This window comes from Desmodus rotundus, chromosome 7 (genome assembly GCF_022682495.2).
Source record: "Desmodus rotundus isolate HL8 chromosome 7, HLdesRot8A.1, whole genome shotgun sequence".
Lineage (NCBI taxonomy): Eukaryota > Metazoa > Chordata > Mammalia > Chiroptera > Phyllostomidae > Desmodus > Desmodus rotundus.
The window spans coordinates 37,648,270-37,671,004 of NC_071393.1; the positions used below are offsets into that span (position 1 = coordinate 37,648,270).

Consider the following 22,735-nt stretch of genomic DNA (forward strand, 5'->3'; position numbering starts at 1 on the left):
CTGCCATCTACGACTTCTGTCGCTAAGGCGCTGTTTCCCACCTCAGCCGTGCGGCACGGACCAAGCGTTGGCCCCACCTGCCACGCTGACCTCAGCACCTTCAGGCTTGATTATTAGGTCTGCGGAAGGTTAGTCCTGTTTCTTTGTACCACTTTTACTTGTGTCTTCTTCCACACTGGGACACCAGTATTTAAACTCTAACATGGTCATATTAAAAAAAAAAGACTTTGGTTTAGAAAGGCACTAGTAGTACTAGTAATATCTGGATGTCTTTCTCTGCCACACAGCTTGATGAAAACAAATTAAGCTTGTGTTTCCAAATTTTTATCCATCCATAAGGTCGTTTGTTTTAAAGGAAAAAGTGCTGAATGCGAAACACATTGAGGATCGGGAAATGATACAATACATTTGCAAGGAAATGAAAAAGGAAAACTCAGAAGAACCCTGGACCAGAAAAGTAAGCAAAGGGACTGCAGGGCAGGTGTCTGCGCGGAGACAGACCTGGCCCATCTTCGTTCTCCACTCGCGCTGGTCAGAGGCACCGAAGTGCCTTCGACGAGCGGAGCTGTCTCCCCCTAGCGGCGGGCCTTACAGAGTTTCCCCGCAGCGTGGTGTCTCGCTGGGTTCGCTCCTTTCTACCCGGAGAAACGCAAGGCAACGTGAGAACGGGAAACATCGACCCCGTTCAATGATTGCCTTTGCTTAGGCTGCGAGGGGCACAATTTCCTTTTCCAATAAGTAAAAGTGAAAAAACAAACTACTTCTGTTTGGAGCTTTGTTGATGTTTGTGAGAAAAACATACAACAGCTTAAATTCACCTAATTTTTAAAATTCAGGGCAGGGAACGAGGCAATCCAGTACACGGAAGAAATAAAGCAGAGGCAGATGTAAACTTCTGTTTTGCACTGTGGCCAGTTAAGGGGCATGGAGAAGACCGAGGAGGCAGGTAGTGGGGAGGAGAGGGCGAAATAATGGGGTGCAGGAAAGGGAGGGTGAGACATGTCTGCAGGGAGCGGTTATCAAAAGGTGAGCTTTCCTTAGATTCCCCCCCCCCCCCCCCCCGGAAAGTCATCACTGGAAACAGCAAAGGGCTTTATCTGACGTGCCGTGCTAAGGACACAGGGATTTAGATGTTGACATGAGAAGCTAGGATGTGAGTAAAAATTGGATTTCTAAGACAAATAAGTTGGTAAAACCAGTTCTAGTAATTTATGACCATTCCAGAGATAAATGACTTCCAAGACTGGCGCGGCTATTTGTTGGAAGAGAAAAACCCTCTACTTTAGGCTTCCCGCCCCCCCACCCCCGGCAGTTACAGGTCGATCCACTCGCTCCCGCCCAGTTCTACAACTCCAGGACGGCCGTTCTCGTGGGAGGATCACTGTGCTTTTAAAGACCTTGTAGGTGACATTGGGCAGCCACAGGACACTGTCAGACGTCAAAGAGACAAAGCCACCATCAGCCAGCCCACCATGATACTCCTGAGGTGGAGGGACCTGGGACGCCCACCTGCCGTGTGGCAGGGAAGTCCTGTTCAGGAAGGGGAACACAGTCATGAACGGTGGCCTTGCCTTGACTGTCCGCATGGGTGGCTACAAAGTTTCCTCTCAGTCTGAGCTGAAATCAGCTTTCCTGCCCCCTACCCAGTGATCCTGCCCTGCCTTCCCGCATGCAAAGCCCGCCTCTTCCACGGACCCCTCCAAGTGATTGGATTGCTCAGTGGGGCCCAAGAGCGGCTGCCTCCAGGAAAAACTCCCTGTGACTAGAAGCAAAAGCCAGCAGTGAAGGGAGGAGGGTGGGCACTGGATGGAGTCACCCATACGCTTGGGGATGGGCACGGGCAGCCGGCCCTCTTCCTGCCTGCTTCCCTGCACGGGTCCCGGAACAACCAGGAGAGATGGGTGTGCTTCTGAGAAGTGGCGGCTGGGGCTCCCAGGAAGAGGACAGCCACGGAAAGGCCACAGAGGATTTCTGAAAGCTCAGGGACAGTGGGAACCTACATAACAGAGTGTGTCAGGCCTGGCTGGTGATGCCAGTTCCAAAAGGTGCCAGTGAGCATCTACGTAAAAGATTTCTGCAGGTGTGTCCCACCTTTCGGGTCTCTGGGCCACATGAGAAGAAGAGTTGTCTTGGGCCACACGTTAAATACACAAACACTAACGAAAACTGATGAGTAAAAAAAAAAGATTTTAAGTAAGTTTACGATTTTGTGTTGGGCCACATTCACAGCCGTCCTGGGCTGCGTGCGGCCTGCGGGCCGGGGTTGGACACCCTGGGAAAGGGCTCATGGGAGAAAGTCAATTGCTAAGGCTTGCTTTAAAAGGAATAATAGGCTCAGGACCATGGTACTAAATAAAGTAAATTTTCTGTAAGCTTACATTTTGCTTAGCCTGATACTTTTCTTAATGGGTGAATTAATGGATTTAATATAGTTCACCTGTCAGCAGCCCCCACCCCCGCCCCAGCCTCTGGAACTACAGAGTTAGGAGAAGTGAGTGAGGAGGACCCTGTGTTGCAGCGCCCCTCCCCGCCGGTCTCAGTGCTCACTCCCGGATGAGGGGAATGTGGGCTGGGAGTCTCGGAGGGAGGGAGGAAGGATTTGAAGGCATAGAGGGAAATCCATAAATCAAACTGGAAAGACCAAAGGCAGATTCTTTCTCATGTAAACATAAGGTTTTTGCCGAGACGGGTTGGGAAGAGTTCCACGGGGTGATGTGTGGGGAACAGCTGGGCGGCGGGGTGCTGGCTGAGGAAAGGGCAGCCGCCCACAGCTCTGGAAACCTGCGCTGTGGTCAAAGGGAACCTGGCCTGCGGTTCCAGGGGCAAATAACTCACTGGGGAATGAAATCGGAAGTTCAGGCGATCACCTTGACACCCAATGGCTTCATGGTGTCACAGGACAGCTCCTTTAAGACAGCGTTTAACAAACCCGGAGGAGGCCCATGACCAGTCTCTGTGACTTTGTGGGGGAAGCAGACTTCTGAAACTCCTGCTGCCGGGGGTGAGATTTTGACCCTTGTCTGGGGGGAAAACGCCAAGGCGGGGCTTTGTTTGCTGTTTGGGAAACTTGGCAGCCTGGTGGTGTGAAAGGAAGCTGCATCCCCGCAGCCCTGAGACTTCTGGACTAGCCTTGGGGTGAGGGTTTTGTGGTCAGAGGGTTGGGGTTGGGACTCAGCTCCGCCACTGAACGGTGAGTATAACAGGGAATATGCTTGGCAGGCCAAGGAGTCTCTCAGTTTCCTCGACAGGAAAATGGGGACAATGACTCATTCCCTGCCCCCCTCTGGGATGTGGGGAGCCGCTTATGGGACAATATGACTGCGAATATAACTGTGAAACAATAAAGCACTACAGTGACCTGGGACACCTGTGTCATCCAATCCGGCAGGAAAGCAGCCTCGTGCCTTTGACACTGACGACGGGCACAGCTGGGCGGAGGTCACAGAGAGACGCAGGCGTCTCAGAGACGCTGTGTGGAGCCCGGGTAGGGGCGCTGCCCCCTCCGACTCTGCAGGGGCCGCCCACCCCGGAGAGGCCAGTAGCGCCCCGGAGGAGGCAGGGCGATCACGGACGTAGAAAGTGCCAGGAGGGGCTGGCTGAGCTGCCCGCACCCCGCCGCTCGGGGCTGGCAGAGCGCTCAGCCGGAGCCCGGCTTCCCGAGCAGGGATCGGCAGTCTGCGGCGCCGCGCCCAGCCCAGGCTCTGCTCCGGACCCCGCGAGCGCACAGTGTGAAGGCGGGGCCGGTGACCCGTCGGCGGGCAGCGCCCCGGGCGGAGCAGCAGCCTGGCGGTCGCCTTGCTCGCAGACGTGCGGCTCGGCCGGCGGGCGGGTGCAGGGTGTTATCTGCTTCCCAGGAAGCCCGGGTGCCTGCTGGCCACGCGGGCGCAGGAGGCGCAGCAGGCAGTCTTGTAGTAGTTGTAGACGCACAGGCGGGCCTGCACCACCACGTTGCAGTTGAAGTACCTGTCCTTGCAGCTTTCGTCTGGAGCGGGGAGAACGACACGCTGTGAGCGCAGGGGCGGCAGCCGCGGGGAAGTGAGCGCGCCGCCTGGGCGCTGCGTCCCGGCCCTGCTGCCCGTCCCGACCGCCGGCTAGACTAGAGCCTGCATTTCTCCTTTTTCTTTAAACTGACGCTGACATCTCGCTACTCTGACCTGAGGGGGACGGAACCAAGTCTCTGAATGCATTCCCATGGGAATCAATCCACATTTAAGTTTATCTTTTGTGGGTGGCTTGCACTGCCACCCCCGCTACCAGTGAGTGGATCACCCCCAAAGGACTTTGACCCCCGATCTCTCTGACTGTGCTCAAGGTCCCAGAGACACCTAGGTGGGTGTGGCATTTTCACACTAGAGGACTTGACTGAGCTTAACAAATAGGAATCTTCACTCCAGGGTGGGGGATCCCTACGTACCGACTTCAGGGACACAGTCCTGCGGGTTACATGATTCTTTCTCTTCTGGTTTCAACTGAGGGTCGCAGAGATTGCTGAGGGTCATGTCATCCGACAGGCAGCGCACTTCGCGGACCCGAAAGCCGCCCTGGCAGCTCTTGGAGCACTGTGCGGGGACACAGGGAGAAGGTTAGATTCTTGGCAGCCTATTAGCCTAGCCCGCTGCAGAGGGCAGACGTGGGATAATTTCAAACATCTCCAAAAGGAGACAGAACAGTCAAACAAACTCTTATGCAGCTACCAGCCAGTTTCAACACCCATCAACTCCCGGCAAGTCATGTCCCACCCATGCCCTGGCCAAGTCCGCCCCTCGAATTATTGCTCTTATTACTTCTGATCCTCACCCAAAGACATACTTACCGATTTTAGAGAGAAGGGAGGGAGGGAAAGAGAGAGGAAGAGAAACCTCAATTGGTTGCCTCTTATATACACCCTGATCAGAGACAATCAAACCTGCAACCTAGGCCTGTGCCCTGACTGGGAATTGAACCAGTGACCTTTCGGTTTACAGGACAATGCTCCAACTGACTGAGCCATACCAGCCAGGGCTCCCCTTGGATTATGGTGAAGCAAATCTAGACACTGTATCATGGCTTCTATGTTATTTCAGTTTGTAGTTTAAAACACAAGGACCCTGTAAAAATTACCACAATACCATCATTACACCTAGAAATTAACCACATGTAGTTCCGTATTATTTTTAAATACAGGGGTGGGCAAAAATAGGTTTACAGTTGTTTGCATAGAAAGTAACGCCATAATTAATAACTAATAATACAAGGAAAAACTTTTCACGTGCCCACCCCTGTAGATATTCAGTGTTCCTATTTTCACTTGTCTTGTGAATCTCATAGATTTTTTAAATATAGTTTTTTAAAAAATTAGGATCCACATCAGGTCCGCACACGTGACTTTTAATCCATACATCCCCCTCTTCTCTGCATCCTCCCCTCTCCCTGCACTGAGTTGTGTGTCCGGGAGAGCTTCCCACAGTTGGGATTGTGCTGACTGCATCCCCACGGTACAGGTGAACGTGGTCCTCTGTCTTCGGTTTTTCCTGCGAATTGGAAATTGGAGCTGGAAGAGGCCTTGTCAGGTGCAGGTTTGACTTCTTTGTGGTGAGACCACTTCATAGGATGTATGATTGTCTCTCTTTGGGGATGTCAGCGGCCACCGATGAGCAGAGCCCAGATGCTTTAGTTTATCCGGGCTTGAAAAATAGGAATAACATTCTATCAAATCTTCTTTCACTAGCTGGAATCTTCCCTAAAGGATCCCCCACCCTCATCCATGCCCTACACACTTACTCTTCGCTGACCTAGAGGTGAACAACGAGCTGGTTTCCATTACACCCTCTAACGGTGACCTATGGGTCTCTCACAGTTACAAATGGGCGGATTTAACGTCCGGGATGCGTCTCCCGAATCTGCGGGAGTCATTGTTTTCCCTGCTGCTCACTGATGCCCGGCAGTGGCTGGCTGGAGCCTCTAAAAGTTGGTTCTTGAGTCCTCTGGCCAGAAACTCAGGGGCCTTTGAGAACTTCTTTGCTGCCATTATAAATTAGATCCATATGTATATCTAATTTATATACATATATGGTCCCAGACCTGGAACCAGACATTCATCTAAGAACTCCTGGTTCCTTCAGGGGAGAGGGTTACACTGGAACCACGTTCTGCCTGACAGGTGAGCCTTTGCTACTGGGCTGCTCCTCGTTTCCAGGCTCTCTCAGTGGATAAAACTGGGAAAGTAAGAAAAATTAATTTATGAGTCCACACTGATATTTCTAATTCAAATTCGGGGCAACAGGATTTTCACTAAAACTTGGTCTGTCTTTTTCTCAACTCTCACCTGAGTTGAGAGCCCTATTTCTCAAGGAAACTGGGTATAACAGAGTTACACTACTGTGTTATCACACACATGCGTTTATCATCGTGGTATGTAAAGTATATCACCCGTTTGTCACTCATTGCACACCCAACCACCTGGGACCACAGCACAGCACTGTCCCTCAAAGTGGGGTCACCGCAGACAGTGGCCGCGTTTTCCTGCAGTTCCTTCACTCTTCGGGGTGGACAGTCACACGGCTGGGAGCCGCAGTACTGAGGCCACCAACGGAATATGTACTTAGGTTACTTTGTGTTATTTCATTTCTCCACGATTAGGGGATTTAAAAAAAAATTTCATTTCATCTTATAATGATAAAAAGTGTTTACTTAGTTCTGAACTCCAGTTTAAACTCAAACTTATAAATCAAGGCCTATGCAGACACATCCAGGTCCCCTCACAGTCTTCGTGGTTACCATTCATGTCCAAGTCCCATCACCCACGACAGATCCCCTCCTGCCGCCATCTGCAGTGAGACTCAGCCGCCGCGTCCGCTGGCACTCATCGATCTGCCGTCTGTCCCTGTAGTTTTGCCTTTTACAGAACATGACATAAAGGAAATCATACCATTTGCAGCTTTGGGGGTCTTTCCTCCATTTAGCAAAGTGCATGTGAAGTTCGTCCATGGCGTTGAGGTGCCAAGAGCTCATCCGTGTTCATTGCTGAGCAGCATTCTGTTGTCAGAGGCGCCACCTTGACCTGCCGAGGGGCACCGGGGCTGTTCCCGGCCTGGTGTTTTCAGAGTTTGCCTCCTGGGATGTGACCTGGTGTGCTTGGCCCTTTCTAGACTCTCAAACTAAGTGGTGGAGGACAACAGTGATCTGTTCGTGCGTTCTCAAGGGCCGTGGCTGACATCGAAGTAATTCAATCCCATTTTCCAGAAGTTGACAACGCACCCCTGAACCTGGATGCCTCCGTCGTCCCCTTGCCTCTGCGGTGTGGCTCCCCACACGCCCGAACGGCTGTTCTCCCTGGAGCTGACCTTCACTCTTTGGAAACAGAATTCCCAGTGTTTACTCATACATTTTATCAGCAAAATCCTTTTTATCACCTTTGAGTGATTTTGAGAAAGGCTGTGGCCTCCACCACAGACTCACCCCCAGCCGCATGAGGAGATCTTCATTCAGTGAGGCAAAGCAGGGCGAAGCCCACCCCATGAGACCCTGGTGTGCCAAACAGTCACGGCACTGGTGCCCTGAGGGTGTTTGCTGTTTCTTGAAAATAAACTCTTCTACTTGAAAAAGGGGTGGGGGTGGTGGTTTATTACTATTTCTATCCTTTCCCACTTCATCCCTAATAACCTATTATTTCTGTATTTGCTGTCTCTCCGTCTCACACTCTCTCTGCTCCTCATCACGTCCACGTTACCCTCTGTCTTGCGAAAAGGGTCTGAGATGGCTTCTGAAATTCTTTGAGGGCTACAGGGTGTAAAAAAAAGTGGGAAAGCAGGTAAAAAGAAGAGAGAAGTAGGAAAAATCCATTCTGTAAGGTCTGATAAACTCTCTCTCTTAGAGATGGTCCACATTTTAGCTCTGAGTTTCCCAGCAGCCAATGCAAAGAGAAAAACAGGACCAGCCCCAAAGTGTGCCCCTAGGTCTCCTGCATCCAGCTCTCCTGAGGCGCTTGTTCGGGACGCAGACTCCTGGGTGCGCCCAGAATTGATCTTTTCTGACAAGATCCCAGCTGATCCTTATGCACGCTGAAACGTGAGAGTCACTGCTTTATGGCTCCACAGTTTAAAGATCAAGATGGTCCCCCTGGAGTAGGCTGTGTCTGGGGTGCCCGACAGTGACTGACTAGGCTGATCACTGTAGGGAATGCACTTGAGGGTGGAGCCCAGGGCCTGGCACCTGGTAGGTGGCCCAGGTGTGTGTAAGGGAGGAAAGCAGGAGACCGATGTACGGACGCATTCTCCCTCAGCAGCCCCTGACTTACCATGCTCCATTCCGTGTTAAACCACTTGGCCCCGCAAGGCTTGAGGTGGCAGGACTGCTGGCTGGGGGGTCTCTCCAGGAAAGAGCACTCATAGGGGTCCAGCACTTCAAAGGTGTCTGCATTCTTCCTAACACAAATCACCTCCCTCTGTTGGGTCCCGCTCCCACACTCTATGGAACACTGAAGAAGGAAGCAGAGAGAGATGGTGTCACATCATGGGAAGGAGAAGAGAAGTACGTTTGTGCGTGCTTTCTGTCACCCACTCAGTGAGGCAGAGCCCCAGGCCACTGGAGAACACTGCCAGAGCAGACACTGCCCGGGCCCCCCAGTGCTTCTAACAGTTGTGTGCCTGGAGTGGAGGGCGGGCGGGCGCCCTGAGTCGTCACAGCTTCAGGCCCTTGGTTGCAGAGATCCTGGCGCCCTCTGTGCTGAGAGTGAAATGCCCCCCCCCCCCCAAGGTTCCCCACAGGAGCCTCCCTCTGGCTGTAAAGCAGTGAACTAACACCCTGGGTTTTCCGCTGGCTGCCGCACCACCCCCACGCCCCCCCCCCCCCCCCCCCCGCCCCAGTGGGTGGACACAGGAATGAATCGCCTCCCAGAGCCTCCACACCTGTGCACGAAGGGTTAAGTTAAGCTGAGTAGAAGGTTCTAGACTTGGGACAACACTGTCAACTCTCCCCTCCCAGCAGGGTGGCCAGCAGGAAGGCTGTCACTGCAGAAGGCCAGCTCCCTGACCTGGTGCCGGAGCTTGCCGGGCTCTGAGCGCGGAGGCCAGGCAGACAGGGACGCACACCGGCGCCTTCTGTCAGGGATGGAAATGTGAGGCGCATAGCGACCTATTGCTTTGTAAAATGTTTTTTGTTCATGTTTCGTTTACTCAATATTTCTTGATTAAAAATTTTAAAAGCTGTGGTTTATAGGCCTTTAGAGACTTTAAAGAATCCACTGCCTCTATGAGAAGCTTTAAACAATGTCCATAGCTGAAACTCTTAACATAGCCTTGCTTCTGTAGGCAGGCACAGGGTCAAATAAAAACAGGGGAAAAACCCACATCTCTACAGAAATAAAAAAAGACCAACCCAAGCCAACAGACTATAAACTGGCCACGCCGGGCTTAGCGGGCATCACCACTGGCAGTTCCTGCTTTGTGCCTTCTTTTCTGCCATCTTCACATGCACCCAAGAGCCTCCTTAGCTTGTCTGTCCTTTCTCTTCCATGTTAGTTGATTTACTTGCTGGAGGTCAAGTCCAATCCCAGCCTCGCAGGCAGACTGTACTCTATCCGTGGGGTGTGTACAGTGTGGATTAATGATGTTTTGGGTATGGAATTTCCCTGGACGTGCTCTCTCTCATCTGTAACAGTGCTCATCATAACATGTCAGTTGACTACAGATTTGGCGTATATTCAGTATATTCACGTTTTGTCCTTTTCTTTCAAGTGCTACAGCCAATGAAAGAACCAGAGGCAGACGAGGAACCCGGGTGAAGGTCATGTGCAAGGTCCCAGGACCGCAGGGGCGGAGCACTGGACTGCGGGCAGGAGGAGACGTGCAAACCAGTCTAGGCATCATCACCGAGCAGTGCTGTGTCTTTGGCCATGACACAGCACTTTCCCGGGTCTCACTGCCTCACCTGCAGACTGGAGGGGTTTGGAAACCGGATCTGCAAGACTGGTGAGGGCTCTGAGGGGCCTGAGGGCTCGGGAGAACAGCAGACTGTGACCCCGAACCAACCCCTGGGGTTATTTTGTACAGCGCTTGTAAATTCCTTGGAGACATGAGGTGACTAAGGAAGAGGGAGTACACATGTCGTGCCCAGAAAAGGCAGCGGATGTGTGTGGGGGAGCAAAGGAATGGCACAGCATATACATGTGCGTGACACAGTGTTTGAGACGGGACAGGGCCCTCATCCTTGCTGGGCCGGAAATTACGCGGAATCTTAGAAGGGTGAAAGGTAGATGAGACGGTAGAAGGAGAGGACCATAGTCCAAAGTGTGCACAGAGGACCCCTGACCAGGAGGGAGCAGCTCAGGCGCTCTGGGTGAGCACGGTGGTGGCCGTGTGGCTGTGAGGATGGACCGAGGGAGGGAGGGAGGGAGGCCCCAGGACCATGAGATAGCGGTCAGCCAGGGGACCGACCAGGAACCTGACCGTGCCAAGGCGCCCGCCCCTGCTGGGAGCATTCAAGTCAAAGGGTGGAGTGAAGACATTTGCAGATATGCAAGGGCTCAGAAAACCTAGCGCTTATGAACCCTATTGCAAGAGTTACTGGTCTCCAACAAAACTAACAAGAGCTGGGAGGAAGACACAGGCCACCACAGCCAAAGCTGGCAGAGACTCAACACAAGCTATTGTCAGTAATAGCCATGTGTTTCCTCTGGGGTGACGGAAACGCTCTGGAATTCGACAGGGTGATGGTTGTAGAATCTCGTGCACATGCTAAAACCCACGGAACTGTACTTTAAGAGGGTGAATTTTACGATGTGTGAATTATATTTCAATGAAAATAACCTTTGAAGGGGAGGAAGCTATTTTAAAATCCAGGTTAGTATTTTATATAAGTTAATTAACATCGAAATGGGGCTAAACCCAGAGGATCTCGACCTCTTTTTGGAGGTATTATAGATGAGAGAATGTGGTTACCGATAACTTCACACTGATAGAAACATAACAGTTTAAAAGTCTGTGCTAAATCTTTTTTTTCTTTTGTTATCACTAGGTGAATAGAAATAGGATTTATAACTTTCAAAATGTTAGAGGGGGAAAAATGGAATTAAGGAAGCCTGACCAATATAAATGTGTGGAAAGGAAAGAGGGGAAAAAATGCCATGAAAGCATGACAATAGAAATTAAATAGAAAGCACAAAATAAGATGGCAGGAAAAAGTCCCAACGTGTAAATGATTACAATAAATGTGCAGAGTTAAGACTTAACTCTTAAAAAGTAGAGATTAGCCGATCGGGTATAAATAAAGGCAAAAATAGTCTTACACCCACAGGACATAGCTTAAAAAACCCATACGAAGTTGACAGAGGTTTACCTGGTGAAAATCAACAATGAGAAATAAGAGAGCAATACAGATATCAGCTAAAATGCAATTCCTGAAGAAAAGCAAAGAAGACCAAAAAAAGATATTTAGTAAGGAAAAATGCTTCCACTGAGGAGTGATAGTAATTCTGCACGTTTCTACCCTAAAGACCCCCTGCCGCTGACCTTTGGTGGGTCACCGTCTGAGGAGCGGGTGAGAGTGGAGGGGTCTGTTCCAAAGCCAGTGAGAGTGAATATGACCCCCCCGCCCCCCATACACACAGACCAGAGACTGTGAAGGACCCCTCAGAGCTAAGACGATCTACAGGTGAATTAAACCCGGATTGACAGTGGAGAACGGAGACATTTGGGCATGAATAATAGACTTGGTGGGATACCTTAGGAGTAAGAGTTGGGCCATTAGTACCTTGCCTCTGGAGTGGAAAAGATTCCCCAAGTTCTACAGGTCTTGTTCTCTTGGGCCGGCTTTCTCCACAGGCTTCAACACGGCCCCTGCTGGCACCTGGGCTCACTGCTTGCCAGGGAGTCTTTTCTGGTAAGTCCATCACAGTCCCCGGGAAGGACTCTGACGTGGCTTAGATCAGATGTCCATTCTGGACGAGTCACTGAGACCAGGCTGGGGGGTGTTCAAGATGCCAGCTCTCATTCAAAGCGCGTGGCAGAAAGGACACATTTATTTTTATACTCTGAAGTCAAATGTTTAAGACTTACCCTTCCATAAACAAGCATTATCTATTTTATTTTCTTTGGGGATGATGTCAAATTTCCCAGGCAGCGAGGTGCCAGTAGGCTCCACCATTTTTACACATCTAGAGCCAAAACTCTGTCCACATCCAATCACGTCCTGACCCTTCTGGACAACAGGGCCATACATTCGATGTTCCTCATCCGAGCAGCCTCTTCCAATCTTTACAACACAGGCCGCTGTGACCCGGATTCACACCACCCTGTTCTCTGAGCTCAGGTCTAGAGTCAAAAGGAGGCCCACAGGCAACAAAGACCTTGAGGCCTGCTCTCCTCTTCGGGGCCTGGAGGGAGTGGGACTGCACCCCTGTCTTCACTGTGCATGATGTTGCAATTTCAGGTAGGGCTCTTCCTATCACCTCGGTTTCCACGAATGCCTGGCATCACATAGGTACATTCCACTTCTGAATTATCTGTGGGGTTTAGGTCTTAGGTGTTTCGTTACCAGTGCAGAGACCGAAACAGCTGGCAGCAAAGGGAATAAACACGGAAGAAAGGGAACCAATATTTATTAAGTACCTCCCACATCCCAAGCAATGGGCAACGCCCATATGCATAGTATCTCGTGAAAACCCAGTGACATCCTTGGGAAGCTGGTGTTCTTATCCTCACATTTGGAGGAGGAAACGGGCTCAGAGAGGTTCAATTAGTTGCCCCAAGTAAGAGAACTAAGGAGAAGTACAGCTGGGATCAGTTATTAAGTAAGTAAGTATTAAGGTACAGGGTACCTTACTCTACAGGGTAGTATTGGACATATTTGAGTTCTCGTTCTCAATGTTCTATATTTCATAGCTTGTATTATAGAACACTAAAGGACATTTGGGGAAAAAACATTTCCCCGTGTTGTTTTCTATAATTTGAAGGGGTTGAGATAGTAGGATTCATAGACGTCCACGTTTTTGCGCTTGGAACTGCCCTGCCCACACCTTCCCAGTGGCCGTTGCTGGTACCCAATATGTTAACGAGTTACGATGTGCCGTAGGACTCTTCACCACCCTGCTGTCAGGAACATCTCTGTTGAAAAGCCTTTTTTCTCCTGTTAATTGCTTCCTTAGAATGAATCCCCAGCAGTGGGGTGACTGGGTTAAGGCAAGTGAACATTTTTATGGTTCTTGACTTTTACTGCCAGAGGGGTTGTATCAATTTGCAAGGACAAGGCAGTCCGACTTTTTCAGGGCCTGTGTTTAAAGCTACTTAAAAGAAGTAAAATTCTATATGGAGCCAGAGGTCCTGATAATGTGTAAATCGTGACCAACAGCCAAAAAGTCCTTGGAGGAACAGCCAGCCCTGGGAGCCAAACGCTAAGGGGTCCAAGAACTCAAAATACTGATGGTAATCATAACAAAAAACAAAACAAACAAAAAAACAGAGGGAATGATCTTTTCCACATTTTCTTTATTTAAAAAAAGATTTATTTATTTATTTATTTATTTATAGGTAGAAAGGAAGGGAGGAGAAAGAGAGGGAGAGAAACATCAATGTGTGGTTGCCTCTTGCGTGCCCCCTACTGGGGAAGCTGGCCTGTAACCCAGGCCATGTGCCCTGACTGGGAATCAAACTGGTGACCTTTTGGTTCTCAGGATGGTGCCCAATCCACTGAGCTGCACCAGCCAGGGCCTTTTCCACATTTTCTTAGTGGGTTTGTGTTCAATTTTGAAACAGTGAGGAAAAAATTAATTGATCAATTAAGTCACTTTATTAAAGTATTCAGTATTAGCCGTTCTTTATAGTGCACAACCTCACTTTCTCTATTTTTGCTTCTTTATTTCCCCAGCTTTATTGATGTATAATTGACAAATAAAATTGTAATATATTTAAATTGATGATTTGGTGTATGTATGCGAGGGGTGACCCAAAGGCCCTGGAATTTATTTATAAAAATTTGTGAATTTATTCTTACATGTTTACACTTCAGTCACCTTCAAAGTACTCTCCATTTGATGCAATACACCTACTGAGATGTTTCTTCCACTGCTTAAAACAGTTTTTGAACTTGTCTATTTTGATGCCTTTTAGTGCTTGTCATTTTTTTGTATCACTTCTTCCACATTGGCAAAACTTTCTCTTTGAGGACATTTTTCATGGGGAAACAAAAAAATGTTGCTTGGGGCTAGACCAGGTGAATAGGGAGGTGGGGCATGAGGCTCATGCCTTTTCGGGTCCAAAACTGCTGAACACTCAGCACAGTGTGGGCAGGTGCATCCGTAAATCACCCATCATGAAATGGGCAAACATGTTGAGTCTTCAAAAAAAATTCACTGAAGCCAAACTCAGCCTCTCACAACAGCGCCAGCTGGTACACTGACACAGGTGGGTTCCTAGAACACTCACCTAGCAGGGGAAGCCTGTACTGTAAGGGGCCTGCCCTCTAGAAGATAATTCCAGTTTTGGGGGGTTCCTCCCTCATGCACAGTAAAAGGATTCCCATCATCAAGTTAACGCATACTTACTTTTTTCTTTGGTGTGACCATTTAAGTTCTACTCTGAGAGCAAATCTCAGTTGTTCAGTACAGTGTTATGAATTATAGTCACTATGGTATATATTAGATCTTCAGACCTTGTTCATTTTATAGCTGTAAGTTTTACCCACCTCTCCCCATTTTCCCCACCCAGCCCCTGGAAATTATCATTCTCCTCTCTGAGTTTGGCTTATGCAGATTCCACAAATAACTCAATCCATGCAGTATCTATCTTTCTCTGGCTTGTTTCACTTAGCGTAATAGCACCCCTCCTCCCACGAGATTCATCTAGGTTGATGTAAAGGCAGGATTTCCTTTTTTTAAAGGTTGAATAATATTCCTACACATATTTTCTTATCCACTCATCTGTCGATGGACACTGAGATTGTTTCCATACCTTGGCTAAGTGTGAATAATGCTGCTTTGAACATAGGGGTGCAGAAATGTCTTTGAAATAATGATTTCATTTCCTTTGGATATGTATCCAGAAGTAGGATTGCTGGGTCACATCTATTTCTGCTTCTGACACACAAATACAGCCAAACTGGCTTTAATAACAGTAATAACAGCAGTAGCTGTGATTTATTGTATACTTATTACATGTCAGGCACTGTGCTACATACTTAATATACATTACTTCATTTCTTCTAAAAATAACTACTAAGGTAATGTCACTACCAACATTGTATAGACAAGGAAACCATTCTGGACCATGAGCTTCCCTGATGACAGGGGTATTTGTCTGGCTCATTGACGTATCCCAAGAGCTTAGAAGAGAACATAGGAACTTCTGGCCAAGATGGAGGTGTAGGTAGACACACTGTGCCTCTTCACACAACCAAAAGAAGGACAATAACAAATTTAAAAACAAAAACCAACCAGAACTGCCAGAAAATCAAACTGTGTGGAAGTCTGACAACGAAGGAGTTAAAGAAGAAACATTCATCCAGACCAGTAGGAGGGGTGGAGATGGGCAGCCGGGTTGGAGAGGACTTGAGGCAAGGCAGTGGCTGGCAGACTGGGCGGTCCCACATTAGTGTGTGGATAAACTGGGAGGAACAACTGGGGGGCGAGACAGACCACACAACCCAGGGCTCTAGCACAGGGGAAATAAAGCCTCAAACCTCTGACTGAAAACACCTGCGGGGGTCGAGGCAGTGGGAGAAACTCCCAGCCTCACAGGAGAGTTGGAGAGACCCACAGGGTCCTAGAACGTACACAAACCACCCACCCAGGAATCAGCCCCAGAAGGGCCCAATTTTCTTGTGGGTAGTGGGGGCAGTGACTGAAAACTGGCAGAAAGCAGAGCAAGTGGCACTGTTCCCTCTCGGATCTCTCCCCCATATACAGCCTCCCTATGCAACGACCTGGGTTGCCCCACCCTGGTGAAGACCTAAGGCTCCGCCCCTTACCATGACACAGGTGTGCTGAGACAAAAAAAAAAAAAAAGGCCCAAATTAAGAACAGATGAAAACTCCAGAAAAAATAGAACTAAGCAATAGAGAGATAGCCAACCTATCAGATGCACAGTTCAAAACACTGGTAATCAGGATGCTCACAGAAATGGTTGAATATGGTTGCAAAATAGAGGAAAAAGTGAAGGCTATGAAAAGTGAAATAAAGGAAAATATACAGGGAACCAACAGTGACGGGAAGGAAACTGGGACTCAAATCAATGGTTTGGAGCAGAAGGAAGAAAGAAACAGTCAACCAGAACAGAATGAAGAAACAAGAATTCAGAAAAATAACGAGAGGCTGAGGAACCTCCAGGACAACTTTAAACATTCCAACATCTGAATCATAGGGATGCCAGAATGAGAAGAGGAAGAGCAAGAAATTGAAAACCTATTTGAAAACATGATGAAAGAGAACTTCCCCAATCTGGTAAAGGAAAATAGACTTCCAGGAAGTCCAGGAAGCTCAGAGAGTCCCAAAGAAGTTGGACCCAACGAGGAACACACCAAGGCACATCATAATTACATTACCCAAGATTAAAGATAAGGAGAGAATCTTAAAAGCAGCAAGAGAAAAGGAGACAGTTACCTACAAAGGAGTTCCCATAAGACTGTCAGCTGATTTCTCAAAAGAGACCTTACAGGCAAGAAGGGGCTGGAAAGAAGTATTCAAAGTCACAAAAGGCAGGACCTACATCCAAGATGACTCTTTTCAGCAAAGCTATCATGTAGAATGGAAGGGAAGATAAAGTGCTTCTCAGATAAGGTCAAGTTAAAGGAGTTCATCATCACCAAGCCCTTATTATATGAAATGTTAAAGAGACTTATCTAAGAAAAAGAAGATAAAAAATATGAACAGTGAAATGACAACAAACTCACAGCTATTAACAACCGGGCCTAAAAAAATATACAAACAAAAACAAACTAAGCAAACAACTAGAACAGGAACAGAATCACAGAAATGGAGATCACATGGAGGGTTATCAGCAGGGGAGTGGGTGGGGGAGAATGGGGGAAAAGGTACAGGGAATAAGTAGCATAAATGGTAGGTAGAAAATAGACAGGGGGAGGTTAAGAATAGTATAGGAAATGTAGAAGCCAAAGAACTTAAATGCATGACCCATGGACTTGAACTAAAGGTGGGGAATGTGGGTGCAAGGGGGTGTGCAGGGAGGAGGGGAATAAAGGGGGGGAAATGGGACAACTGTAATAGCATAATCAATAAAGTATATTTTTAAAAAGAGGGCATAGTAGGTGCTCGGTAAACACTATTGTCTGAATGAGGCTTTCAAAACATAAGAAACTTCTTCAGGGTGAGGGGTAACACAGCTGGAACTCAAACCCAGGACACACCAGGCCCTGGTCCCTCACCCCTCCACCATGCTGTCTCTTACCAGGGGCAGGCGGATCCACCTAGTTTGGCCACTCACCTGACTCCAGCTCCCCGCAAACCACTCCACCTTGCCCGTGCAGGGCCCATTGTCGCACGGGGTGGCTTCTGCTGGCCGGTTGTTCCCACAGCCCTCCAGGGGCAGGCTGCTGACGTGGTGGGTCATGCACACCACCGAGCGTGTCCGCACTCCAGCCCCGCACTCTGCTGAGCACTGCGAGACAAGAGATGGGCATGTCAGGGGAAGTCCTCTCTGGGCAGGTCCCAGAGTCAGTTTCCAATGATGCAAAGGAGGATCGAACACCTCGTTTCCCACCAACTGTCCCCTAGAAATCTCTCACCACTTCTCATGCACGGCCCCTACCCTCCATCATGAGACATCACTCTGGCAGATCCCCTGGCCTCTGATTTTCTGGGACTGTCCACATTCCCAATACTCTGTCTCATTGGCGATTAACACCCTTACATTTGTCAGACCGCCTGTCCTGGCTTTTGCTTTTGAAAATAAATCCACCAGAAGAAGAAGGAGAACACAGGAAAACGTGGGCACACATCTGCTTGCTGCCAGTGAGTCTGGGCTGGTCTGGAAAGGAGGGAAACTGGCGTCTGTCACTCAACATTGCTGCCTAATATAAAGCATAGTGTTCCGGCCCCTGAAGGCCACAGCTGTGACAGCAGACCAGGAGGCACCCTGGTAGAAAGGGACATCCTGGCCTGGGAACCAGCATTTAGTGTTAACATCCCCACCAGCTGTGTGGCCTGGGGCAGGTGATCCAGATCCTCTAGCTTGAGGCAAGTGTGCCTGACAGCTGGCATGGGAACGCATCCCTGTGAGGGTTACAGGGAATGAACAACATGTAGAGAGCTGGTGTTCAGTGAGTGCACACAGCAGGTACTCAATAATGGCATGAGGGGCTTTAAAGGGTCAGGGCCAACACCCGAACTCGAAGACAGAGAAACCACGGCTCACAGGATTAAGCCCTCACTTACAGCCACGTAACTGTTGGTGATTTCATTATGACAACCTCCCTCCGCCCGTGCTCAGGACCAGTGGACATTCCCTGAGTCACACCCCACAGCTCCACGAGCATTTCCCGTCTGTGTCGAAATACTGCCTCATTTTCAGGACATCTTCACGTGGGTGCTCCTCAGATACCTCATGTTCCACAGGTAAAACGACGGGACGCCACCTTCAGCACGGTTCCCCCTGTTCCTCTGGGTTTTCCAGTTTGCGTTCAGATGTGTATCTGTATTCAAAACCTATTGCTCTTCTGCCTTCTGGCTTCCCACATCCCGCCAGCTAGCAGGCCCCGTAGATTCTAGCTTAAGCACATTTTCCTGTCTGGTCCCTTCTGCCCATGTTCCCAGCACCACTGACGTTCTTCCCCTGGCTTGTGGCTGCAGCTTCTCACGCGGTGTCTCCAGCTCTTCTCAGTCACTGACTTCCAGGTGCTGGGACAGCCACGCTGAGATCCCTCTGGTGCTGCTCTATTCCTAATGACGCTCACTTATGGACTTCCCCAATGGCACGAAAGGTTTCCTAAGGTACAGCCCCAGTCAGCCCATCCTTCTAGAGTAATTGTCCACTGTGCATCGGGAACACACTGGCTTTCTCGATAGGGGTTTCCACATTACCGCGGCGTGAACTAAAGAAATCATTGGAGCTGAAGAGTTTGATACAATACGTGAAAACCACTGCCTGTCCATGACAGAGCCAAGGTTCACCGTTCCCTGGTCACACGCACGAAACGCTCCCACGCCTGCTCCCTGGAGTTCCTTCTGCCCTTCCCCAGGACGGCCCGAAGCGGCTCAGGCTCAGCCCCAATGCCATCACCTCTGTGAAAACTGTCTTGATGCCCAATTTAACATACTCTTCCCAGCTTCAGAATTCTCATGGCATCTGTATTCTGCTGTTGGCCTTTGCATGATGGTTACTTGTGTCCTTTTTTAAATTTCATTAAAGAAGTAGGTTCAGGGTGGGCAGAGACCATTATGCCATCTTAAATTCATTCTCAGTCAGCACCTCACCCATGGGCGAGTCCCTGAGTATCAGCCGAACAAATAAATACCAACTCCGGCCTCATTTGTTTCTCTTATCGGCAGCGTTCAGTTCTGGAAGCGCCTGTGAGGGATGGCCAAGGCCCCTCCAGGGGTTTCTGCTGGGACTTTTCTTAAAAGCGGCGTCAATGTTTGGTTTCTACCAACATTACCATTTTTAAAAGTAAATAAAACCAATATAATTTAAAATAAAAGTTGGGAAAAGGAAAAATACTAACAACCTTGTTTCCCTATGAAAATTTCTACTTTTGTTTTTCTAACTTGCTGCCTCATCTTGTAAAATCGCAGCCCAGGAAGAATAATCAGACCTTGACATGGGCCTGGCTCCGCAGGGAGGGAGCTGTCCGGGGCAGAGAGCGTGGCGGCCGTCAGAACATGCCCCCAGCTATGCTGCTTTGGCATATTAGTTATTTTGAGCTGCAGGCAATTAAGAAACAGCAGATGCAAGAAGAGCTCTCCGTCCACCCCCTTCCTGCCTAAAAGCAGGGCGTACTTTTCCCATGAGAAGGTACCTCCCGGTTCCAGGAAGAAGAGAACATTCTTATCGGTGATGGGGAATCAAGATGATGTTGCACAAACAAACTTTACTAAAATAGCCCCTATCTTCCATTACTTTCTCCCACATATTTCTCAGCCACTTTCCTCCAGTTTACTGCCCCCAGCCGCCCAAACCCCTACCCTTCGTCTAGTTACTTCATAACAAAGGGTGGTCCCTTTGTTGAAAGGGTGCACAGTCCCTCAAGTCTAACTGCTCCTTTGGGATTTTCACTTCTTTCCTGTGAAGCTCCTCCTGCCCCATGATGCCATGGGGAAAACAAATCAAATAAAACGTGTATGCCTTTCTGCGGTGAATCTGGTTACGGTCAGCTCGATTTGCAGGCCTCTGGTACAGAACCTACGAGGGGAAAGGGAGACTTTTCCTCCCTTACAGGCTCACAAATGCTTTTCGTGACTTTTGTTTTACCTGCCTTGTTATTAGAAATCTGCTTTCCGAACCAAGTAATGTACATGCACCTTGGCAGAGTTCCCCCAGATCCCCATGTACTTAATTTAAAAGAAAATTGTTCAGGGGTAGGTCGGTGTCCAGAGAGAGAACGTTGTAAGGATGAGCCCCCAGAGGCTTCAGTGAAAAGCACAACACGGAGCGAAGCCTCTCAGAAGAAGGGGTCCCTCCCAGGCAGCGGGGACTAATGTTCAAAGTGAGACACCGAAACACACCCCTCCACTGTCCCTGAAGGACGTGCCTAAAAGAAAGACCAAATCCGCTTCAGAAAAGAACCCGATTTCTAGAAGACCCTCAGGGCAGATGAAACACAGAGAAACAAGAAATTCCTGAGCAACGGTCTGGTGAGGACTGTCTGCTCGCTCTCCCAACAGCGAAATGCTAACGGTGGCCCAAGTGGCCTGGAGGGACCACAGGGCCCTAATGACTAGTCCTGAACTTCAATTATGTGCATCATCTTCCATAATTTAAAACACTCCATGTCTTTACTTATTTCTTCTCTTGGAAAACATCCTTAAAATTAGGAGTTACAGAATTGAGCTTGGTGATTTCCTAAAAGTTTTTTTTTTTTTTCTGCTGCGACTCAAAATTGCATGAGTGTTTAAACCTGCCATTTATTTGCAGAACTTAAAAGCAAATGATGCCTATGTCTGATAAGGCCCACGCTTGGTTAAAAGTAGCTACAAGGATGTTTTTAAGGTGAGTCATGTAGTCAGAAAAAACTACCATATAACCCTAGAAGTTTCAAGAGAAAATTCAGATTGAGTTAACAACCTCAGTTCATTTAGGCAGAGGTCAATTAACTTTAAATTGGGCAAGAGGATACTCTTAGTATTCTGGGGCCCATTTCAATGTGTGTGTGTTGAGGGGGCGGCCACCCCGACAAGCAATCCTCAGGTGACCAGATGGGTGTCCCATAATTCAACTCAACCCTGATACCACTGACCTGGAGACAGGTTCCACAGGTAAAGGCTCAGCCCTACAAGACTGTCCCCACACAAGCTTCAGCAGCCAATCCCAGGTTCAGGTGGTTCCTGGACTTCTGACCAACTGGCTAAATATTTGAGGTTCCTAAGTTCGAATGCTTTGCTAGAGCAGCTCACAGAAATCAGAGAAACATTTTACCAGTTTATGATAAAAAGATATAATTCAGGAACAGCCAGATAGAAGAGGTGCACAGGGAAAGGAACGCAGGAAGGGGGCCGAGCTTCCAGGGTTACCAGCCCCTCCCATCTTCATGTCTTCATGACCCCAGAGGCTCGCCGAGCCCCGTTATTTTGGGTCTGACGCAGCCTCCCTTACACAGGCATGCTCGGTCAAATCAATTACCAACGATTGATTCAGCCTCCGGACCCCAGCCCTTCCCCTGGAGGTCCAAGGGTGGGACTGAAAATTCCAACCATCTAAACACATACTTGGCACATTTGGGAGCCATCCCCTGCCCTTAAGTTATCTCATTAACAGAACAGGAAACACGTCTGTCACTTTCAACTCCACTGAAGTTCAAGGGCCTGGGGAGCCGGGAGCCAGGAACTGCGGATGAAGACCAAGTAGGTCGGATCATCTGAATGACCACATCTGTATTTCTTTTAAGTTATAATATTGCAGATACACTCTGGGTCCTCAAGTGTAAACTTGAATCTCCTTTTTTCTCCTCTCTCCCACTGGAGCTCCTTAAAGGAAGCTGTGTCTCAGTCATGCCCGGCTTATAGTAGGTACTCAATACATGTTTATACTAAAAACTGTGTCGTTCAGACTAAAGCTTAACAAGGTTATTTTTTTTAATTAAAAAAATTTTATTTATCGATTTTAGAAAGAAAGACAAAAGAGAGACACAGAGAGAGAAACATTGACTTATCGTTCTACCCATGTACGCACTCATCGGTTGATTCTTGTTTGTGCCCTGACTAGAGATTGAACCTGCAACCTTGTTGTATTAGGACAATGCTCCAACCAACTGAGCTACCCGGCCAGGGCTGGACAAGGCTGATTTTTATACACGGCCACTATCCACGCGTGGAAGATGGCCATCAACTGGTTATTCCCTGGGGCTGACCCTTTCCTAAGGCCAACTGGTGGCTGGAAGGTCCAGTGTTCACGGAAAGCCAAAGAAGAATGGAGCAGCCCACAGGGAACCCTCCCCAGGGTGCCGGCCTCATCTGCATCATTGTGTCAAAGGTATCCCTTAATGCTCACTCAGCAGTGCTACAGATGAGGAAACCGAGGGCGGGAGAGTCAAGAGCCTAGTAAGAAAGAAGTCCTTGGGGAAAGGGTGCCACAGGCAATGCCCCTCCTTAAACTCATAG

General features: G+C 48.8%; 1 protein-coding gene across 4 annotated transcripts in view; it reads right to left on the bottom strand.

Moving 5' to 3' along the window:
• Nucleotides 1-1,314: 1,314 nt before the first annotated feature.
• THSD4 (thrombospondin type 1 domain containing 4) overlaps nucleotides 1,315-22,735 on the bottom strand; it is a 547,394-nt gene continuing 525,973 nt past the window's right edge. For all 4 annotated transcript variants that reach the window (XM_053928849.1, XM_053928850.1, XM_053928851.1 and 1 more), the window contains 4 exons: nucleotides 17,409-17,582; nucleotides 8,276-8,455; nucleotides 4,415-4,559; nucleotides 1,315-3,982 (listed from right to left, as the gene is read on the bottom strand). In XM_053928849.1, the coding sequence (XP_053784824.1) occupies nucleotides 3,840-3,982; nucleotides 4,415-4,559; nucleotides 8,276-8,455; nucleotides 17,409-17,582 (642 nt within the window). In that variant the 3' untranslated portion in view covers nucleotides 1,315-3,839. The remainder of the gene's footprint in view (nucleotides 3,983-4,414; nucleotides 4,560-8,275; nucleotides 8,456-17,408; nucleotides 17,583-22,735) is intronic.